At 47.0% G+C, this 20,103-nt stretch overlaps 1 protein-coding gene across 1 annotated transcript in view; it reads right to left on the bottom strand.

The window, feature by feature from the left end:
* LOC129382371 (uncharacterized) overlaps window positions 1-3,969 on the bottom strand; it is a 19,112-nt gene extending 15,143 nt beyond the window's left edge. Inside the window, exon 1 of the mRNA XM_055066256.2 lies at window positions 3,772-3,969. Coding sequence (XP_054922231.1) covers window positions 3,772-3,925 — 154 coding nt within the window. The 5' untranslated portion in view covers window positions 3,926-3,969. The remainder of the gene's footprint in view (window positions 1-3,771) is intronic.
* Window positions 3,970-20,103: the final 16,134 nt, after the last annotated feature.

The raw sequence follows: 20,103 nt of genomic DNA on the forward strand, positions 1-20,103 counted from the left end.
TCTGTTATTTCACTGTGAAGATAAAATTAACGCCCCATTGAAATAATTCACCAAAACCGCACTTTTACCTTCAGTAACACCGCACGCGTGCGCCCTATAGTTTTTGTGGCACTGAATGCATAACTGAAACATATTCTTTAGTAGAGAGAGAGAGAGAGGGCTCTTTATTGGAAAAACAGAGAATTTTGCCGGCGCGTATATAACTGCTGGCATGCTACTCTGTATAGGGATGGGGAATGGGATTAAAAGATTCCAGAAAAGAGTTGGAGAAAAAAAGGATAAAAGTAAATATGAAATGTCCGAGTGGACCTTATACTAATATTTACAGGTGACATGGCGGGTAAATTTAAGCTTTTGTATAGGAAGGATGCAATTTTTAAAGCTTTCCTATTTGACCAATTTCTGTCAGGTAATTGAACAATAAATCCAAAACCCGTCGCTGTTTTGAAGGGCCGGGCATTGGACCTAAGATGCTCGGTAACGTTAACGGTTCGTGGCAAATCATGTCCATTTGGTGCTCAAAAAATTGTCTCTCGTCGCGGTACGCGGGGCATTCTAGTAATATGTGCTCAATTGTCTCTAAGTTGCGACAGTTATCACAGTATGGGTTAGTGGTAAGTCCTATGCGGTACAGATAATTGTTCGTGTATGCCACTTTCAGTCGAAGACGATGGTACAATGTCTCTAAGTGTCGAGGAAGTGGTCGTGGAATTTTCGGTCTCATTTCTGGGTCAATGTAACGTAGGAAGTTATCTTGGTGAAGCGGCAGATTCAAGATGCGGTCTTTTTCTTGATAGGCATATTTTTTTGCCATGTTTGAAGCATCGGCTTTTGTAAAATATGTTCTTTTGAACTTGCGGTATTGGAGTCCATTTCTGGCGGCTTCGTCCGCTCTTTCATTTCCCGAAATGCCGGCATGGCCAGGTATCCACTGGAACTTTATGCAATGCCCAGCAATCTTAGCCCTGTGGTGAAGATAAGCAATGTCAGATGCTGCTGGTTGATTATTGCAACGCTTGTGCCTGTTCCAGATACTTTGTAGGGCTGCTTTTGAGTCTGTGAAAATCACCCATGTCTTTGGCGGCTGCTGTCGAAGTACATACACAAGGGCCTCCTTAATGCCATATAGCTCCGCTGAAGTAGATGATGTCGCTCGCTCAAGACGAAACGAGAATCGTTGCCCTGTAGAGGTTACAAAAAGTCCGCATGATGAACGATGTGGAGTTGTAGAGCCATCTGTGAAAATGTGTGTTGCGGCTGCGTATTCTTTGTGCATATATTCTAAAGCTATCTGATAAGTCGCTGCCTGGGGCATTTCCTTTTTCGCACTGATTCCAGGTATATATGGCACGATTTCCAGTGGGGACAGTGTCCATGGTGAAATGTTTCGCGGCATAATTTGTGACGCCTGAGCAGGAATCGAAATAGATATGCTTCCGACGGCCTGCCCAAAGCTAGATGTAGCACGGGTTCTGGAAATATCCTTTAAAAAGTGAGTCTTCGTATGAATGACGTGGCGGAGGTGTATCCGAAGTGTCTCCTGCGAACATAGCACTTCCAGAGGCAGGCATCCAGCTTCTGCTACAGTCCCTGACCGGGACGACCCCTTCGGAAAGCCAAGACATACGCGAAGGCAGTTGTTTCGTGCTGCCTCGAGTTTTCTCTTGCTTGTGGGCGATATTTTGTGCAGGATCGGGAGGTAATATCGTAGTGTTCCGTCGACGTAGGCCTTATGGAGGAGCATCATTGATCTACAGTTGCTGCCCCACTGTGATCCGGCTAAAAATCGGAATACGTGCGACGCCGAGGAAATCTTCTCACTCAGTTTTTTCACTTGGGGCGACCATGTGAGGTTCCTATCGATCGTCACTCCAAGAAACCTTTGCGTCTTGACGTATGGAAGGGCACGACCACCCAATACTAGTGGGTATTTTTCCATACACCTCCGCGTGAAAGCCATGGCAACGCTTTTGTCGGGGGACAATTTCAGACCCCTTGGATTTAGGTAGGCCGAGATATTTGCTAGCGCTCTCTGGAGGCGTTGTTGGGTGGTACTGCGGGAACGCGCCGCACTCCAAATGCAGATGTCGTCCGCATACAGTGTGATTTTGACGCCAGGGGGTAGGTTTCTTTTCAGATGGATGAGGACTAAATTAAATAATACCGGGCTTAACACAGCTCCTTGTGGCACTCCCTTCTCGACGGCATAAAGCGCCGTGGGGCCATCCGGGGTACACATGAAAAGTTGGCGTCCTTGAAGATAGTCTTCAATCCATGCGTAGAGCCGTCCTCCAAGACCAAGGGTTTCCAAAGCGTCAAGTATTGCTTTATGATAGACCGAATCATATGCTGCCTTAATGTCTAAAAATAATGCAGTAGGTATGTTTCCAGAGACCAATTCCTCTTCAATTGATGAGACCAAGGCAATGACATTATCAATTGCGGATCTATTTTGCCGGAAGCCATTCATTTCCTTCGGGTAAACTTTTGCAGTTTCCAAGAACCAATTTAGTCGTTTGTAGATCATTTTTTCGAATAGCAGTTAAGAATATAGTCGCTGATAAGTTTTTATAAGGTTGTTATATATATTGCCATTATATACATTTTGTGGTTACGCTTAAGGTAGTTCTGACGACATCATAGTGTTAAATACGGCAATATCGTCGCTACAAATCTTATCACTCATAGCCTCGAGCAAAATTCAAAAAGCTTGCAGAGTAGCTTCCACACAAAGCCTCGCCTTTGCGACCATGTAAATTGACCTTGGCTATATCGTTTCAATGCTAAGCGCGCTGCCGTGAACATTAATTGTGAAATTGTTTCTGCAGTACTTCTTTTTTCTATGATTTCACGTGCGTTACACGACTAAGCAAGCTGCAGCATCTGTTTTCTTTTTGTCACTCGTCTTGCGCGCTACCCATAAAAGCTTTATTTTGAGCGCTCAAACACTGACCGATCACAATGTATTGTCACGTTGCGGTGACGATGAAGAACCAGACAGTATATCGAAAGTGTGAGTCACGAATTTAACGCTTTATTGGGCGAACTCTCACCCTGAGAAACACGTGACTACTCAAAACAATAATGACGGCGAGCACAGTGGTCAAAGTCTGAATCCATTTGATCTCCACGGCGAGACTAAGGCATCTCTTAGAGACTTCTAATTACGAATCCAGTCTCAGCTGATCCGGTCTTATGCCTGCAAATTTCCTAATGTCCTGCCAACATATATAAAGTCCTCGACTTCGTTACGCTGTCCTTCACAACCATTATTGGATCCATATTGTCACAAAGCACTGACGCACGCGCACTTCAGTCCGTGTTGATACTATACACACGCCCAGTACCTGCGGCTATCGCGATGTCAACTCGTTCCCGCTTCATGTACTTAGGGTTAGTGTGATTGTGTTTGGTTCATGTTTGAAATGAGCCAAACTAAAAGACGATTAGTACTGATTCTCGCACATTCGTGCCTCACATTGTTATTTGAGAGCTATGCGTTTCCTTTGGGGCTACTATCACTCAAAGCACCGGTTTTTCGCCAGCCTTTCTTGGTATTCACCTGTCATCCACAATACATCGTCAACATTACCACCTGTCATGGCGCTCTTTGGTCAAACCTGGCCCTTGCGCCATAAAACACCACATATCATCATCATCTTGGTATTCACCATGTTCGTTGCTGTGGAAACTGATACAGGGCTGTCCAAAGGAAATATGTGCAAGTTACTTCAGAAGTTGCGCCCCTCAATGCTGTGCGTTTGTACTTACCACTCTGCGGGAACTGCCTTGAACCGAAAGCTCGTATGCTGCGTCGATTAGCGGGGCTCCGAAAAAAGCTGGAGTCGACTGCCTGCGCAAACGCCACGCGATTCTCCAGAATTTTCCCGGTCAAATGACGTGATGCATAGATACGAAAGGCCATTTAGATTCAGCAGCAGCAAGACACGAGTTGTCGAAACGAAAAAAAAAAAACTTTGTCTTGATTTGGTTATGCCGTGGCCGTTTCGAGACACGCTGACACGACAGAAATCGCTCGAACTGTATATATTTATGCACACTCCGACGTCACCGTTGATGGCGATCCGCTCCATGACATCGTTTATTCATTGCCACCACTGCAGGCGAGCGATCTCTTAGTCTATCGCATCAATTTATTTCGTGTATTTTTCACGGTGTCTCTGCGATCTTGCGCTTTCGATAGCTCACGCGTCAGTCTTAGCGAGGTGTCTTCGCGCAGTGTGTGTTATTCAAGAGCACAACTGGAAGCGAGTGAGCCATTGAAGCATAAAGTTTCTTGCAAGAAACCGGTAATGGATTCAGCCACACTATTCACCAATAACACTTTTGTTGTCGCTGAACTTGCCTTGACGAAGGCAAGTCCAAGCGCACGTCTTACTTTTGTTGTCCTCGAAATGCGTAGCACGTGCTAACGTATGCGCGAGTATGCTATACCTACCATTGTGATGCGATCCGGGCATACGAAAAATAAAATGCAGCAGTCTTGTTAGATCTCGCAGAATCACATACCAATATCCAGCGAAGCTGTATCTTTTGAGCAGTTGCTACATGAATTTCGGTCGCCTGTAATTAAACCAAATGCTTTAAAAAGTTGCCCTTACATGACTCGCCCGCTTGAAACCTTAGCCACAATAACGTTCTTTGAGAATTTGTTAAGGAATTTTTACGAAGGCCGTATTTCCTCCACATGTTTTCATTCGCCAGAACAATTCAACGGCCATAAGGTACCCACCCTCTATTCCTCCTCCTTCTTCTTCCCTTCCTTTAAATTCGGTAACGGTTGCGTTCACATGTTCTGCCAGGGCAGCGGGATAAATTCTACGCTATTCGCAAAAGAAGCATACAACTCTCCGCATCGCTTGCGTACGCAATTTACTGCTAATTACGTAATTAATCTACACACTTTTCAACTCATTACCGTTAACCTCCTAATAATTTCGCACAAATATAAACGAGGTGCCTTCTTTACTTCAACGAAGAAACTGGGGAAACCTACTACGATACGGGACGTAATGCCAAGTTTGTATTACGCGGAGGTACGTTGTAATGTCCCCACTCGGCCCATAAAGAAGACGAACGTCACTTTCTGGTCATTCCTAGGTCTTTGCGCTAGAGTAGTTTACGTGCCATCCAAGGCACATCCAAAGGAGGCCACTTCGGCCACCAAGCTACCTTGCACAAGGCACAAGTTACAAGAACGCTTTTGGTGGCCGAGAATGTTTAAGAATGTGCGTTCGTATCTCCTCAGCTGTGAGGTGTGCCAGCAACACAAACGGCGTCCCGGGTGTCAACCTGGATTCATTACACCAATTAAATCTCCTGAGACAATTTTTCACACTGTCGGAATAGGTCACGTCGGGCCTTTACCAATAACGCCAGCGGGTAACCGATATATTATACTCGCTGTGGACTACTTGTCCAGGTTCATAGAGGTCGCTGCCGTGCCTTCGCTGGCCACCAGCTACGTCAAAAGATTCCTACGAGACCGCTTCAAATGGAGACACCACCTCCCTAGGAAGCACGTCTCCAACAGGTCGACCACTCTCCGCAGCCGCGAGCTCTGTGCTTATCTACGACTAGCGGTAGTTGAGCATCACTTTGCGTCAGGCTGCCATCCACAGGCGAGTGGTCTGACGGAGAGGTCGAAGTAGGCCATCCAAGTCGCACCATATCGTAGCAACAAGATAATAATAAATAATAAATTTTAATTATGGGGTTTCACGTGCCAAAACCAATCGTAACAACAATAATAAATAATCAATTTTAATTATGGGGTTTTACGTGCCAAAACCACTTTCTGATTATGAGGCACGCCGTAGTGGGGGACTCCGGAAATTTTGACCACCTGAGGTTCTTTACCCTGCACCTAAATCTAAGTGCACGGGTGTTTTCGCATTTCGCTCCCATCTAAATGCGGCCGCCGTGGCCGGGAGTCGATCTCGCGACCTCATGCTCAGCAGCCTAACACCATAGCCACTGAGCAACCACGGCGGGTAACAACAAGATAGGTGAAGAGGATTGGCTTGAACATCTTGAAGCGGCCCCAAACGCAGTTAACACGGCGTTTCAGAGCTCTACAGGAACATCCCGATACGAGATTGTGCAAAACTAGGTGCTACATCCGACTTCGACACGCTCGTAAAAGTTGGACACCCCCTTACAAGACAGACGTTTCACCGCAACGTCTGCACGGAGGCGCGCAAGAGGATTGTGCATGCCCAACAGGCGCAAAAAAAGAAGGTACTAAGACCACCGGTACTGACTGGCACAGCAATAGAATATCGGCCACGACGTGTGGGTGCAACGAAGTACACCGTCGTCTTCAAAGAAATTGTGTGCAAAGCATGAGGGACCCTATATTATTAGCGAACACCTGGGCGAGAACAATTGGCGTCTATGGTCTTCGGCTTGCGACTCGCGCACAGACAAAATAATGCGCAATAACTTTGTCGAGCATATGTCGGGTATTTAGAACTGTGTCCATCGACAGGTCATCTAAACCAGTGGCAGCGTGGCTGATTGTAATGAGGAAGAGCGGCAACGGAGCTCGGGCGCTGGGAGTCCCATGAGGATGAACAAGGTCTCAGAATAGAACAGCCGACCCAGCGAACAGGTGTTACTTCGGTTCCCTTGTTTACAGTAGATACAAACATATATGGAACCATACATAGAAAGTCCCTGGAAAGCGTGTGAAGTGCCCTAGAAATAGTAATGCTATGAAAAGAAAGATGTGGAAGAAAGGAAAGGGCGGAGTACATTGCTTATTTCTAAAGATTTTACGCAACTTCATGGCGCCATCAGCAAAAGTTGAGTGCGAAGGACAGTGTAACAGCGATTTTTTTTATAAAAAAGAGCATTTGAATCAACGCTGAAACTAGCATTCTTCGGGAACTTCGTCCAGTTTGCGGCATTTAACATCTTTCACACACCCAGTATTCCAAGATGTCTACTAGCTTGGCCAAACCAGGTTTGTGCTGTCGGCTGTTTTGCCGAGAAGACAACATCGGCCACTGAGTACGTGCCCGAACAGACGACTTGCTGCTGGCTGGTCTAGTAGACAATTAGGGTCACGTGGTATGCGATATTGCTATCTGTCCATTCTTGGCCAGACCCCAGAACGGGTGTGCCAAGTGATGCCTACTGTATACAACCGTAAATATATTGTTTTATTAATAAGTCGTATTAATAATCACTAACGTCGTCCAGTAGCACAGGCACGTGGACCATTTGAAACCGTGAAGAAGGGAGTCCATCATGCGTTCAAAAGTGGCAGGAGCGTTACATAGGTCGAACGGCATCGCTTTGAATTGATGAAGACCGTCGGGTGTTACAAAAGCAGTCGTCTCGCGGTCGAGATCGTCCACGGCAATCTGCCAGTAGCCGGAGCGAAAGTCAATAGAGGAGAAGTAGCGAGCACCGTGGAGGCAGTCAAGGCCTTCATCAATCCGAGGTAGGGGATACACATCCTTTTTGGTAACCCTGTTAAGGTGCCGATAATCCACGCAAAAGCGCCATGAGCCATCCTTCTTTTTTAGCAGTACAACAGGGGACGCCCGTGGACTGCATTACGGTTCAATAATGTTCTTGGCAAGGATTTTGCGAACTTCTGCGTGAATAGCTTGACGCTCAGCCGGTGACACTCGATACGGGCGGCGATGAATAGGAGGGGCAACGCCGGTATTAATGCGATGTTTAAGAGCTGTAGTTTGGGCCAAAGGACGATCGTTAAAGTCAAAAATATCGTGGTACGAAAACAGAACGCGGTGGAGCTCACGAGCGTGCTCGGACGGCATGTCGGGCGCAATCATTTTCTGTAAGTCGGCGATGGTACAAGTGGCCGACTGCGATGGTAGAGGAGGATTGGCTGAATTGTCGTCGACTGCAATAGATTCTACTGAGTGATCTTCGAATGGAGCAAAGCTGGGCCAGAAACATCCCGTGTGGCAGCACTTGTGTCGTCAAGCCAAAATTGACCGCTGGCAGGCAGACGCAATTCGCCGTAATAGATAAAACTGTATGAGGTACTGTGATCCCGTGTGTAAGTAGGACGTCTTGCACAGGAGTCGCGATATAGTGACCGTCGGGCACTGGTAGGGATGACACTAAGTCAGCGTAAGTCAGTGCCGAAGTTGGCAAGCGAACGAAGTCGACGGAGCTGAGGCGACTGGGGTGTGGTTCAGCGGGATCCAGAACAGGCAAGTCAAGGCGGAGAGTACTGGCGGAACAATCGATGAGAGCAGAATGTGCGGAGAGGAAGTCTAAGCCGAGGACGATGTCGTGGGGACCGTGGGCGATGACTGTGAATAGCACGATTGTGGAGCGATCGGCGAAGGAGACGCGGGCGGCACACATACCAATTACGGGGGCTGTTCCACCATCGGCGACACGGACAACAGGCATCGTGGCGGGCGTGATTATTTTCTTCAGCCGGTTTACGAAGGTCAGCACTCATTACGGACAAATGCGCCCCAGTGTCTATAAGAGCAGATACAGAAACACCGTCAACTTGCACGTCAAGAAGGTTCAGATGAGTGGGCAACGTCAGTAGAGGATTTGGCGGCGTAGGGAGCAATGCAGCGTCACCTCGAGGCGCTGCATCATCTAGTTTTCCTGCTGGGAGCGGCGTCCGAAGGGAGTCGACGAAAAGGAGCGACGGGGCTGGGGAGAGCGAGAATAGGGGCGGTTCGGCGCAGGAGAATCAGTGGCGGCATTATCGGAGCGTGCGGCATAAGGACGAGAAGGGCCACCTCAGGGGGCGAGAGGCGCTTTCATGTGGTACTCACTTTTTTCTTCGGCGAAACGCAGGCATCGATGAGGCTGGATCCGCTTTCCGAGTCAAAGCGACGCCGCGTACCCCAAGGGTCAACAAGGGTCGTTGGTTAACGCGCCGAAACCCCAAAATGGAGAGCTTTCTTTGTGAGTTTTCTAAATTTAAACAAAGGCGCCCACCCCAACCAACAGACTCCACCCGTAGCGAAAGAAATTCAACAAGAGGGGACACTCGGCAAAAACTGGCAACAGGAAACACGTCACGCCCAGTGTCAACTCCATCCGTTAGCTGACGCAACCATCGGAAAAAAATAATATGAAATGAACTTACAAACAACGTTGAATTTTTTTTATTCTTTCCCGCTAAAACTAAGAAGTTTTGCGTATATATGAATGAACTTATACTACACGACTTATTTTTCTTGCGTCACCTAGCAACAAGCTAGCGGCACGCCAGACGCGCCATATGCATGCGTCATTCGCCAGACATGTCACCGAAGCGAGCGAGGCCGGCCGCGAATGTGAAGCTCGGCTGCTCGGCGACCCGTCTCTTTTGGATGTAGCCCGTTTGTAGGGCTCCCGGTGTTTTCTTGCGTTCCGTTTGCATTTCGACACGGCACCGCTGCACTACTGGACAACAGCAAGGGGAGGAATACTGTCTCACAGTCTGCTACGCACTTCAAGCACATTTAGGCTTACTGCACAAAACTGAACCTATATGGTGCCGCAGTTGTCGAAAAACAGCTCCGCCGTCCAGGCCTAGTTAATTTGAGTTAATTACTCGCGCTGCAAGATGTTTGCACGCTTTCTATGAGACCAAGCATTATTATAACTTATTTCAGGAGTTTTGAGGCAAGCTCGCCGCACCTGGCTTTGTGACGAAAAGCACCTCGACCGTGGGGCGCAGTTTCGCGTGTACTGAATCTTACCGGTACAAGGTTTGGCGTTTTTTGTGACCTCAGATATTATTGTAACTAATTTCGCTACCTTTTGGGGTACTTTTCAAGCACAGTGGCCGCGCTCGGCTTAGTGGCGCAGTTAGCGAAAAGCAGCTCGGCTGTGTGCCGCAGTCTCGCGTGTACTGAATCTTACCGGTACAAAGTTTGGCGCTTTCTCTGACCCCAGACATTATTGTAACTAATTTCGCTACTTTTTGGCGTACTTTTGAAGCACAGTGGCCGCGCTTGGCGTAGTGGCGCAGCTAGCGAAAAGCAGCTCGGCTGTGTGCCGCAGTTTCACGTGTACTGAATCTTACCGGTACAAGGTTTGCGCTTTCTCTGACCCCAGACATTATTGTAACTAATTTCGCTACCTTTTGGGGTACTTTTCAAGCACAGTGGCCGCGCTCGGCTTAGTGGCGCAGTTAGCGAAAAGCAGCTCGGCTGTGTGCCGCAGTCTCGCGTGTACTGAATCTTACCGGTACAAAGTTTGGCGCTTTCTCTGACCCCAGACATTATTGTAACTAATTTCGCTACTTTTTGGCGTACTTTTGAAGCACAGTGGCCGCGCTTGGCGTAGTGGCGCAGCTAGCGAAAAGCAGCTCGGCTGTGTGCCGCAGTTTCACGTGTACTGAATCTTACCGGTACAAGGTTTGCGCTTTCTCTGACCCCAGACATTATTGTAACTAATTTCGCTACCTTTTGGGGTACTTTTCAAGCACAGTGGCCGCGCTCGGCTTAGTGGCGCAGTTAGCGAAAAGCAGCTCGGCTGTGTGCCGCAGTCTCGCGTGTACTGAATCTTACCGGTACAAAGTTTGGCGCTTTCTCTGACCCCAGACATTATTGTAACTAATTTCGCTACTTTTTGGCGTACTTTTCAAGCGCAGTGGCCGCGCTTGGCGTAGTGGCGCAGCTAGCGAAAAGCAGCTCGGCTGTGTGCCGCAGTTTCGCGTGTACTGAATCTTACCGGTACAAGGTTTGCGCTTTCTCTGACCCCAGACATTATTGTAACTAATTTCGCTACTTTTTGGCGTACTTTTCAAGCGCAGTGGCCGCGCTTGGCGTAGTGGCGCAGCTAGCGAAAAGCAGCTCGGCTGTGTGCCGCAGTTTCGCGTGTACTGAATCTTACCGGTACAAGGTTTGCGCTTTCTCTGACCCCAGACATTATTGTAACTAATTTCGCTACTTTTTGGCGTACTTTTCAAGCGCAGTGGCCGCGCTTGGCGTAGTGGCGCAGCTAGCGAAAAGCAGCTCGGCTGTGTGCCGCAGTTTCACGTGTACTGAATCTTACCGGTACAAGGTTTGCGCTTTCTCTGACCCCAGACATTATTGTAACTAATTTCGCTACTTTTTGGCGTACTTTTCAAGCGCAGTGGCCGCGCTTGGCGTAGTGGCGCAGCTAGCGAAAAGCAGCTCGGCTGTGTGCCGCAGTTTCGCGTGTACTGAATCTTACCGGTACAAGGTTTGCGCTTTCTCTGACCCCAGACATTATTGTAACTAATTTCGCTACTTTTTGGCGTACTTTTCAAGCGCAGTGGCCGCGCTTGGCGTAGTGGCGCAGCTAGCGAAAAGCAGCTCGGCTGTGTGCCGCAGTCTCGCGTGTACTGAATCTTACCGGTACAAAGTTTGGCGCTTTCTCTGACCCCAGACATTATTGTAACTAATTTCGCTACTTTTTGGCGTACTTTTGAAGCACAGTGGCCGCGCTTGGCGTAGTGGCGCCGCTAGCGAAAAGAAGCTCGGCTGTGTGCCGCAGTTTCGCGTGTACTGAATTTTACCGGTACAAGGTTTGCGCTTTCTCTGACCCCAGACATTATTGTAACTAATTTCGCTACATTTTGGCGTACTTTTCAAGCGCAGTGGCCGCGCTTGCCGTAGTGGCGCAGCTAGCGAAAAGCAGCTCGGCTGTGTGCAGCAGTTTCGCGTGTACTGAATCTTACCGGTACAAGGTTTGCGCTTTCTCTGACCCCAGACATTATTCTAACTAATTTCGCTACTTTTTGGCGTACTTTTCAAGCGCAGTGGCCGCGCTTGGCGTAGTGGCGCAGCTAGCGAAAAGCAGCTCGGCTGTGTGCCGCAGTTTCACGTGTACTGAATCTTACTGGTACAAGGTTCGCGCTTTCTCTGACCCCAGACATTATTCTAACTAATTTCGCTACTTTTTGGCGTACTTTTCAAGCGCAGTGGCCGCGCTTGGCGTAGTGGCGCAGCTAGCGAAAAGCAGCTCGGCTGTGTGCCGCAGTTTCGCGTGTACTGAATCTTACCGGTACAAGGTTTGCGCTTTCTCTGACCCCAGACATTATTCTAACTAATTTCGCTACTTTTTGGCGTACTTTTCAAGCGCAGTGGCCGCGCTTGCCGTAGTGGCGCAGCTAGCGAAAAGCAGCTCGGCTGTGTGCCGCAGTTTCGCGTGTACTGAATCTTACCGGTACAAGGTTTGCGCTTTCTCTGACCCCAGACATTATTCTAACTAATTTCGCTACTTTTTGGCGTACTTTTCAAGCACAGTGGCCGCGCTTGGCGTAGTGGCGCAGCTAGCGAAAAGAAGCTCGGCTGTGTGCCGCAGTTTCGCGTGTACTGAATTTTACCGGTACAAGGTTTGCGCTTTCTCTGACCCCAGACATTATTGTAACTAATTTCGCTACATTTTGGCGTACTTTTCAAGCGCAGTGGCCGCGCTTGCCGTAGTGGCGCAGCTAGCGAAAAGCAGCTCGGCTGTGTGCAGCAGTTTCGCGTGTACTGAATCTTACCGGTACAAGGTTTGCGCTTTCTCTGACCCCAGACAATATTCTAACTAATTTCGCTACTTTTTGGCGTACTTTTCAAGCGCAGTGGCCGCGCTTGGCGTAGTGGCGCAGCTAGCGAAAAGCAGCTCGGCTGTGTGCCGCAGTTTCGCGTGTACTGAATCTTACCGGTACAAGGTTTGCGCTTTCTCTGACCCCAGACATTATTCTAACTAATTTCGCTACTTTTTGGCGTACTTTTCAAGCGCAGTGGCCGCGCTTGGCGTAGTGGCGCAGCTAGCAAAAAGCAGCTCGGCTGTGTGCCGCAGTTTCGCGTGTACTGAATCTTACCGGTACAAGGTTTGCGCTTTCTCTGACCCCAGACATTATTCTAACTAATTTCGCTACTTTTTGGCGTACTTTTCAAGCGCAGTGGCCGCGCTTGGCGTAGTGGCGCAGCTAGCGAAAAGCAGCTCGGCTGTGTGCAGCAGTTTCGCGTGTACTGAATCTTACCGGTACAAAGTTTGGCGCTTTCTCTGTCCCCAGACATTATTGTAACTAATTTCGCTACTTTTTGGCGTACTTTTGAAGCACAGTGGCCGCGCTTGGCGTAGTGGCGCAGTTAGCGAAAAGAAGCTCGGCTGTGTGCCGCAGTTTCACGTGTACTGAATCTTACCGGTACAAGGTTTGCGCTTTCTCTGACCCCAGACATTATTGTAACTAATTTCGCTACTTTTTGGCGTACTTTTCAAGCGCAGTGGCCGCGCTTGCCGTAGTGGCGCAGCTAGCGAAAAGCAGCTCGGCTGTGTGCCGCAGTTTCGCGTGTACTGAATCTTACTGGTACAAGGTTCGCGCTTTCTCTGACCCCAGACATTATTGTAACTAATTTCGCTACATTTTGGCGTACTTTTCAAGCGCAGTGGCCGCGCTTGCCGTAGGGGCGCAGCTAGCGAAAAGCAGCTCGGCTGTGTGCCGCAGTTTCGCGTGTACTGAATCTTACCGGTACAAGGTTTGCGCTTTCTCTGACCCCAGACATTATTGTAACTAATTTCGCTATTTTTTGGCGTACTTTTCAAGCGCAGTGGCCGCGCTTGCCGTAGTGGCGCAGCTAGCGAAAAGCAGCTCGGCTGTCTGCCGCAGTTTCGCGTGTACTGAATCTTACCGGTACAAGGTTTGCGCTTTGCGCTTTCTCTGACCCCAGACATTATTGTAACTAATTTCGCTACTTTTTGGCGTACTTTTCAAGCGCAGTGGCCGCGCTTGCTGTAGTGGCGCAGCTAGCGAAAAGCAGCTCGGCTGTGTGCCGCAGTTTCGCGTGTACTAAATCTTACTGGGAGAAGTTCGTGACGCATTCTCTGACCCCAAAAATTATTGTATTTCGTAACTTTTCGGGATACTTTTGAGGAATGCTCGCTGCGTCTGGGGTTGTGAAGCTGTTAGCAAAAAAGCAAGCCGGCCGTGGTGAGTTAGTTCTGCGTGTACTGAAATTTAGTGACACAAGTTTGTGACGCTTTTTATGGCCCTGCAACAACAAATACCTGGCGTACTCACGCCAGGTCGAAAACGCGACGATCGACTGCCGAGAGTGATAACACGGGAGTTTGTTGCTTGCGCCGGCTGGACGCGTAAAAGATAACGCCGAGGAGCTCAAGAACTTGACATTTCCGTCTTTTGAGCGACTGAAAACAGGTTTTGCACACACGAATCTGTCTTGAGTGCGACTATAGAAGGCATACTGCAAGCGTGTAACATGGTCTGGCTGAGAGCCTGTGTTGTAGCCAGCTCTGTGTACTTGGTGTACCATCGTGTCGACTGAGGAGGCCAAGTTGTTTTGGAAACGCGCAGTCATCCGTATATTTGTGCTCTTAAAGTGTAGGAAATAATGACCGGGAAGGGAGGGATGCTTTGAAATCGGATGTTTTCTTCAGATTTTATGGCGTTGTTTGGGAGGAGTCTATTTGCTACTAAATGTATGTAAAAGGGAATTTCTCTGTAATGCCGCTCATTCACCACTTACGCACGTTTCGCCTCTGCACGCAATATTCCTGTTAGGTCAATACACCAAAATGATACATGCTTGTAATTTGCTTTTTCTGAGCTGATGACATTCGGTGGAGCTTCGTACGGCAACGACTGCTGCTTACCTGGTGCCACAGCTTTGGATGAATGCACAAGAAGCCCGGAACGAGCATATATATAGAGCAAAATAAATATTCCTTCATTTCAGAAGACTTCTTGCGTTTTCTTTATGAAATTACGCGTGACACAGATTCGCTGGAGGCTTCTAAACATCGTCCGCAATCATTTTTACTAAATAATAAAATGATTCCGCTCCAAAGCCGCGCTTAGTTCAGCAGTAGAAGCGAAAAAAAGTAATAAATGCTGCGCCAATCAGCGGAGCCGGCGTGGCATGTACGAACTGGCGTTCAAAACGCGCGTGCCCAAAACCGGAAGGTGTTAATACCATCCGCTTGGTGCGCTACAGTCGATTCGGCGGCTGGGCTCTGTGGGAGTGTCCGCTCTTGCGGAAATTTATTTCTCTCTGCTCCACCGGACAACCGGCTCCTCTTCCAGCCGGAAAGATGTGAAAGAGCGAAACGTTGGAAGGGAAGGTTGGGAGAGATAACTTACAGGCAGAGCGAGGGCGAGCTTAAGCGACGCCCTCTCTCAAGACTTCCGGTCACGTGATAGTTCGAGGCGTCGAGAATCCGCCCGGGCTGTCGGCGTGAGGGAAAGTACAAAATTCCAATCTTATACTCCTTCCCTTCCGTGGTGGTGCCGATAACCATATGTGGTCACGGCCGGGCGCGTCTCGTCGCCCCTTTAGGTCGGCCATGATATGGTTAAGCGCTGACGGGCGCACCAACTTCGCTCTCGCTTTTTCGTATTTTATACTTTTTTTATAGATCAGCGAAACGGCCGATGCTCGAAGAATGTGCGCCTTGTGTGTCTGTAGAGGTGACCGTATACTTCCATTTTCTTCGAGGGGTTGGCTACGAAAAGCGTGTAGAACGAGCAAGCGCTAATCCCATCGTTTCGGCACGGCTGCATGCGCGTCGAAGCAAAGGATACGTATTGGTGTTGCACTTCAGAGAATTGCCTGCACTGCTGCAGACACCTTTGCGTTTACAGTGCAGTGTGAAGTTGTTTGTACAGGTGTGTTGTACGGCATGCGTGCTTACAGATGGGGGTATGCATATGTGCGTGCATTTGCAGGTGACTCGTGTTTTTCTATGGGTTCTCTTCTTTTTCCTGTCATCGCGAAACGAAGAACCAGATTCAAAGCATGTTCACATCTGCAATAGGATACCGAACAGTTAATTGTGCTTTGATGTTTTGTTAGGCCAAAACTCGCTTATTCTTGACCTCAGGATGTTAGCTTTTGTATTTTGACAACTGTGCCTCTGTAAAGGAAGTGACTAAATCAAAGATGCACTGTGTTAGTGCGACTTACGCAAAGCTTGCTTTCCTTCGTGTTATGATAAACCGATTTATTTATTTTTATTTATTTACAGATACTGTCGGTCCACATCAGGACCAAGACAGGAGTGGTAACAATATATCAACGTACAGCAAGCATTGAGCGGAACAGTAGAATACAGCGATACTGCAATATATGCCCTATTGTTGAAAATATTCGGACAAAAGTGCGGAAAACTGCTCACGGGTCCCTGCGTTTACAATGTTTGCAGGGAGACAATTCCAGTCACGTGCTGTCGAAAGGAAGAATGAGTACTTGTAGCAATGCTTGTGAAATCGATTTTCCTTAACGTGTCTGCTATGTTTATTTCGCACTATGCGGGTCTTAGATTCATTTATGTAGCGAAACTTATCCACAAGTAGCAGCTCATTAATGATTAAATAGAAAAGGCAAAGTCGTTTTTCCTTCCTCCTGACATTAAGTAGGGGCAGGTTTGCTCTCGCGTAAAGTGGTGCTACGGCGTCTTGCCGGCGGTATCGGGAATAAATAAACCGCAATGTACGTCTTTGAACTTGCTCCAGCTTTGAAAGTGAATCTTTCAAATACGGATCCCACACTTCACATGCATATTCTAATATTGGGCGCACGAGCCCTTTATAAGCAGTCAATTTCGTGGCTGGAGATGCTAGTTTAAGGACACGCCGAATATAACCTAATCTCTGGTTGGCTTTCCCTACTACTTTGTTAATGTGTGGTGTCCAACTAAGGTCAGATGTAATTAAAATTCCGAGATATTTGTACTCGGTTACGCGATGAAGTGTTTCACCTTGTAGAGTGTATGTGAATGACAGAGGTTCATGTTTGTGTGTGATGTGTGAATTAATCTGTCTAACATGCGTAGAGTCTACTTGTTCTGATGATTGTGACTTGCGCCACACTTTGCTTCTTTGTGAACAATGCAATTGAATGAAGCCTGACTGATACTTACCTTACCTTTTATAAATGGCACAAATATATTGCTAATTTCTACATGCGAGGTTGTAGCACCTTTCAACTGTCGGAGCGTCAGGTTATTACAACCTGGAACTGAATCGCACGCTTCAGAGAATTTAGTTTCTGCTTGCCAGTCGTGTTGCCTAATTAGTAATCTAACTATCTTCTTCAATGTAAAGAAATCGTACGTGCGTGTGTGCTGTCATTTTCATTTATCATGTTTTTATGCGCTTATTAGCTGATTTTCATTGGCTGATCTTTTTGCGGTTGGTCGTAATGTTACCACGTACGTTGTTTCTTTGAACTGTGTTCTGTTCCTTGGGTAAACGTATCCACTTTCTTCTTGGCTGTTAAGATGCGTTTAATGTGCTGTGTTTGTAAGGTATTTGGGCAGATCCTTTCTGAATTTTTTTAACATGTTACTCTCCATTTTCTACGTGATCGGTTGTAGTTTTTGATGTCACGAGTCGAGATCAAGCACGACGGCCGTGCTCCACACAAAGGTGCCTTATGTTTTAAGCGGAAGCGGACTGATTTATATGCTCGTATGTATTTTTAAATTCGCGAATAAATACACCGTGTTCAATATCCCAGTAGTAGCACCACATTTACTTAAATGTTTTTTTTCTACATAAACCAATAAATAGTTATTTTATGTTGTGAATTGTTTGGTGGCATGCAGAGCGATGTTACTACGCGTTCGGACGATCGACTTTCCCGCTCCGACCAACCTCCGTATTGGCTGTTGCCACTGAGAAAGCGATACGCAAAGGCAAAGCCAGCGTATTGTCGCGTGAAAAAGTGCGCATATCTCGCCCATATGAGTTGTGCAGTCGCCACTTTGGGCGACAGTAAAAAAATGCTGCAATATATATCCGGGCTCGTGTGTATTCTTGCGCTTCGTGCAGCAAGAGCTATGTGTGTCGACAAAGGGTGGTATAGCATTGATAAAGAATTATTTCACGTTATGAAAAAGTACAAACAATAAAGCCAGCCATTTGTGGGTATCTCTCTTCAAAAATTATTATACACTGCGATAACTATGCGTCGAACTGTGTACAGAGCGTTATTCGCGCCCGTGTGTGCGTGTTTCACGTGCATTTACGCACGCCTTTGTATTTATTGTGAACCAAATTGCGTATTAAGTTTTCACTGATATTGGCCTATGCACGTACACGTTGTCAGTAGAGCTTACCGCCATTAATTTTACGCTCTATCCATGTTTTTTTCGTTGCGTACGTGTAGACGCTATGACAGTGCACCAAGAAGGGCACGCATCTATAGGTATAGTCATTTTTGGATATGTAACAGTCGTGTAAGCAGAGAAAAGCACCAGAACGGCTCTTTTTAGGCATATCCAAAAACAGATTAGCACATGCATCTTCCATACGCTTACGCAAAACGTTCTCAAGCCGTCTTCCGACGACGTTTTAAAGACGTCTTAGCAAGATGTAAGCAGAAAACACATTAGCAAGACACAAGCCGTACCAGCCGTCTTTCGCAGAACGTCTTCCAGACGTGTGCAAAAAGACATCTTGTAGCCGTCCTAGATAGCTGTAGACGTTTTAGTTCTTTCTGGCTGGTCCAAGATGTCTTTGAAACGTCTTGTGTTAAATGGGTCTCGGCCCAGCACTACGGAGCAGCGCAAGACAGTTTACAACGACGAGGTATTTTTTTCTGCTCTTCATTGCAGAGGTGATAAAGACAGTCGGCGAAAATGTAAACAGATATGCTTGGATGCTTAATTCTGTAGTTGCTCAGCTACGCTGAGAGCGGTCGGTCCTGGGAAGAGGTGCATGACTCCAAACAAATTGGTGAAGTACGTTCATTGGACTTCTTTTCAGACCATCCTCGGAAGATTACGAGAAAGCGGAACTGCAAAATGTGTTACGAGCACCGCAAAGTTGACCAAATTGAGTGCCGTCCACTCTGTAAAGAAGAATGACCAGCAAAGCTTTGTATATGTGCCCAGTACGGGGAGTGCTTAACGCCTGCATCACATCCGCCGCGGCTCGGGCCGGCATTGCACTATCTTCGGGATTTTTTTCTACACGCGGGCACGATAGTGGGGGAAGTAGCCCTTAGCAGCTTCGCTGTAAAAACCAGACGTTTTGTGAGAAAAGTGTGGAGTGCACTTATGCTTCAAAAAACCCAGGAACTGCTTCACCGCATGGCACGATCGACGGAGCAGTTTCTGGCTTTAGTTTCTTTTTGTATCCGAAGAACGGCGACGTACTGAGTGAGTGAGTGAAAAACTTTATCAGCTCTAGATACTGAGAATTTTTTCATGAGCTATTCCTGCGGTATTTATCCTCGAAATTTATATTCTGAATTTCGTTTGATATTAAGGTTTTTGTAGATATCATGTTTTTTATTGTTTTTATCAACTGGCAGCAAAAATGACACTTCCTAAAATTTCTATGTTAATAAATTTTCTTGTTTCGCAACGTATGCTTCTCCAAAGAGCGTTTCCTTGTGTCCAATATACTATGCTTCAATGTGTGCTGCAATATTATTTCAAGTGATAATTCTTTTCCGAGACCTGTAAAGAACGACCATTATTTCGCGGTAACGAAAGAGACATTGCTACGCATCAAATAGAGCAATACGAAAACCGGCCTGTAGTTCGATATATTATTTTTGCCGCAGCCTTAAAAGATAACATATTTTGACTTGCAGCTGTCTCGATGAATCGCCAGGTTAAATATTTTATTGATCACTATGTCTAGACCAGCAGCCATAATATCAAGCGCGTCGGTGCAGTTGCTAATTCTGAGGGATAAAAACGCCACTACAATGTCTGGCTCAAAGACAGATATGCAGATTCTCCTGTCCACGAAGGCGCGACTTCGATGCAGGGAGTATTATGCGCACTGTTTGCGACTGAGGCGAAACGCACACAAGCGTACACGTTTGAAAGGTCAACTAGTTAACGGCCAATGTAAGTAATAATATACACTTAATTCTCAGGGGTCATTGTTTCCTTCAGAGTAGCCTTATAGTAAAGAATTTGACCTTTTAAAGGTTTCTTTGTACATTTTTCGTTTTTATTCCGACATTTCTGTCTTTCAGACTGGCTTTCTAGATACTTCATGAATAAACGGGTTTTCAAAGTATTGTTTTTTACTATCTACACAATATTATATTTGTTTTTTATGCTTATTGAACGCTTGTCAATCAGAGGTGCTTTTATGTCCTAAAAACATCAAATACATTGCATTGTTATCGTGGATAGCTA

This window comes from Dermacentor andersoni, chromosome 6 (genome assembly GCF_023375885.2).
Source record: "Dermacentor andersoni chromosome 6, qqDerAnde1_hic_scaffold, whole genome shotgun sequence".
NCBI lineage: Eukaryota > Metazoa > Arthropoda > Arachnida > Ixodida > Ixodidae > Dermacentor > Dermacentor andersoni.